The sequence below is a fragment of the Anas acuta genome, chromosome 1 (genome assembly GCF_963932015.1).
Source record: "Anas acuta chromosome 1, bAnaAcu1.1, whole genome shotgun sequence".
In the NCBI taxonomy this organism is placed as follows: domain Eukaryota; kingdom Metazoa; phylum Chordata; class Aves; order Anseriformes; family Anatidae; genus Anas; species Anas acuta.
In genome coordinates, this window is record NC_088979.1 from 6,535,574 (window position 1) to 6,538,321 (window position 2,748).

Genomic DNA, 2,748 nt, shown 5'->3' on the forward strand with positions numbered 1-2,748 from the left:
CTGGCCCGGGGAGGGCTTTGTGATCTGGGGGTGCTGTGTACATGCTTTGGGGGGGTGTTTGTGATCTGTGTACCCGGGGGGGGGGGGGAGGGGGGCAGCGATGCACCTGTCCAGGAGCTGACGCCCGTGTTCCCACCCCGCCGCCGCTGTCCCCGGCCGGGAGCGCGCAGCCCGGCCCGGCTCCCGTGCTCACAGCGGGGAGGCGGGGAGGGTCCGGGGCCAGCCCCGCGCCTGAGCCCTCCTTCTCCTCCTGCTCCTCCACCTCCTCCGCCTCCTCCTCCTCCTCCTCCTCCTCCCCCGGCCGCCGCCTTTTCCCCGCCGCCGCCGCCCGCAGCCCGGCGCTGCCCTGCGGAGCTCGGCGCGGCGGCGCCCCGCGGCCGGCCATGGCCGTGCCAGCCGCCCTGCTCAGCCCCCACCACCACCTCCTCTCCTTCTGCTTCCCCGCCGGCGGCCTGCTGGGCTATGCCGACCTGGAGAAGGGCTACGAGGGCGGAGGAGGAGGAGGAGGAGGTGGCGGCGGCGGCGGCGGCGGCGGCGAGGCGGGGGACTTTAAGGAAGCCACCAGGGACCTGCTGAGCTTCATCGACTCGGCCTCCAGCAACATCAAGCTGGCGCTGGACAAGCCGGTGAAGTCGAAGAGGAAGGTGAACCACAGGAAATACCTGCAGAAGCAGATCAAGCGTTGCACCGGCATCATCGCCGCCGCCGCCCCGCCGCCCTCCTCCTCCTCCTCCTCCTCCTCCTCCTCCTCCTCCTCCCCGGCCGCCGCCGCTTGCCCGGCCAAGCAGCCGCCGCCACCTCGCCGGGAAGCCTCGACGGCGGCCAGCAGCCTCCAGAGCAAGAGCCTGGCGGCCCTTTTCGGCTCCCTGCAGCCGGGAAGGGGCTCGGCGAGCGGCTGCGGGGCGGCGGGAGGAGGAGGAGGAGGAGGAAGCAGCGGAGGGTCGGCGGCTGCGGGTGGCCCTCGGAAGGTGCCTCTGCGGGCCCGCAACCTGCCGCCCTCCTTCTTCACCGAGCCGGCTCTGCCGCCCCGCGGGCCTCCGCCGGCCTCCAAGGAGACGGAGAAAGGCGGTGGGGCGGAGGCAGCCGAGTTTTTTGAGCTGCTGGGCCCCGACTACGGAGCGCTGCTGCCTGAGCACGCCGCCCCGCAGGACGCCTTCCCCGCCGCCCGCCTGCCCGCCGAGCTGGGGCTGGAGCACGGCCTCTACGAGGCTCCGCTGCCTTCGCTGCCCGCCGCCCACCACCCGCTGTTGGGTGGGCTGCTGTATCCCGAGCCGCCCTGGAGCCCGGCCGGGCCCTGCAGCCCCCCAAAAAAATCTCCTCCCGAGGCGCTACGCCCGCTCTACTCCGGTGGAGCGGAGTCCGGCAGCGAGACCTTCGGCTCCTTCTTCCCTGAGTGCCCCTTGGCCCCGCCACAGGTGCCCTACGACTACAGCACCGGCTACCACCGGGCCACCTACTCCGGCCTGTAGGGCAAGGCTGGTGGGCTTGGCCCCCTGGGCCTCGAACACGGACCGTAACGCAGGGGGAAGGAGGGAGCGGGCGAGCCCACCTCCCATGGGGTGGCTGAGTCCTGGGTGAGGGCTCAGGATGGGACCCAGTGGATGCTCACGGTGGTGAGGGAAGAGTTGGGTTCCACCACCTTGGAGTGGCTGGGGGCTGCGCTCACCCTGCCAGCCCCCTGAAAGCTGGCCACAGCTCCTGTTGGAAGAGCACTGGGATCTGGGATGTCTCAGTGCCTGGCAAGTCGCCTCCTCCTCCTGCAGCCTGGGAGATGCTGCGGTGTGCCAATAAAAACGTGAAATACTCGATTCCTTCAGGTGTTTTTATAGTGCACAGTGACTACAGTGCGTTAGCGTTCATTAGGGGTCAGGTTTTGTGTTACTGTAGGCAGACGCGACTTGATTTACGTGTCCGGCGTGACATTGCAATGGGGTCTGCTCTCCTTGAAAGCAGCCATGACCACTTGTAATTGATTTCAGTTTGGAAGTAAAACTCAGTCAACTCTTGTGGTGTGTTTAACGTCTTTCACAGCAGTGTGTGCATCCTGAGTGCTGGCAGATTTTCAGCTGAGGACACAAAAGGCGAGTAAAAAAAATTCAATGAAGCAAAATTTGAAAACAAATGCTGCTACCAAATCTTAGGTGTCCTGAAATTTAACGATGTCTTGCAGGATCTTGCAAACAGCAATTTAAGTTAACAGACAGCATAAGTTCTGGACAAAACTGTACTGTAGCTGCTCCAGCTATGTGATTCCTACAGACTGTTGGATTTCTTTCAGGAATGTGTCAAAGCTCGGAAAGCAATGTGGCTCAGTCTCATTGTGTACAGGAGATTATTTGATAATTGTTTAAGTTATGTAAAAGAGTTTATGATAGGTCCTATAAAAATAAAGCTACACAGTAGATCTAAGACCTGTGGTTCTTACTGCTGTTGAAATGCAGTGTTCCCGTGTTTTTCATTGCATGTCCATCCTCTCTAAGTGTTTCTTGGCAGCAGTTAAGACAGGCAGTGGTTATTGTCTTTCCTAAATCTTTTGAAACACTGTATTTTATCCACAGCGACCCGTGCTTGTTTTGCCTTCATTTGTAGCGACTGTTTCTTTAATTTACTAGAAAGAAGGGACTGATAATACCTTACTAAAGCCAGGGGATGAAAATTGTTACAGTTATAAAAACAGATCAAAATACTTGGAGGTTTCCTATTGAGATGCAAGTCTTAAAAGGCAATCCTGCAGCTTGGCTCCCTGCC

At 60.8% G+C, this 2,748-nt stretch overlaps 1 protein-coding gene across 1 annotated transcript; it reads left to right on the forward strand.

Annotated features, from left to right (window-relative positions):
- The first annotated feature begins 285 nt into the window (after positions 1 to 285).
- Positions 286 to 2,436, forward strand: FAM181B (family with sequence similarity 181 member B). Its single transcript, XM_068660696.1, has one exon. It carries the CDS (start codon positions 384 to 386, stop codon positions 1,467 to 1,469), a length of 1,086 nt encoding a protein of 361 aa, XP_068516797.1. The 5' UTR covers positions 286 to 383; the 3' UTR covers positions 1,470 to 2,436.
- Positions 2,437 to 2,748: the final 312 nt, after the last annotated feature.

What these genes read in the sequence shown, in the direction of transcription:
- FAM181B (XM_068660696.1), top strand. Translation starts at nt 384, where the DNA reads ATGGCCGTGCCAGCCGCCCTGCTCAGCCCCCACCACCACCTCCTCTCC.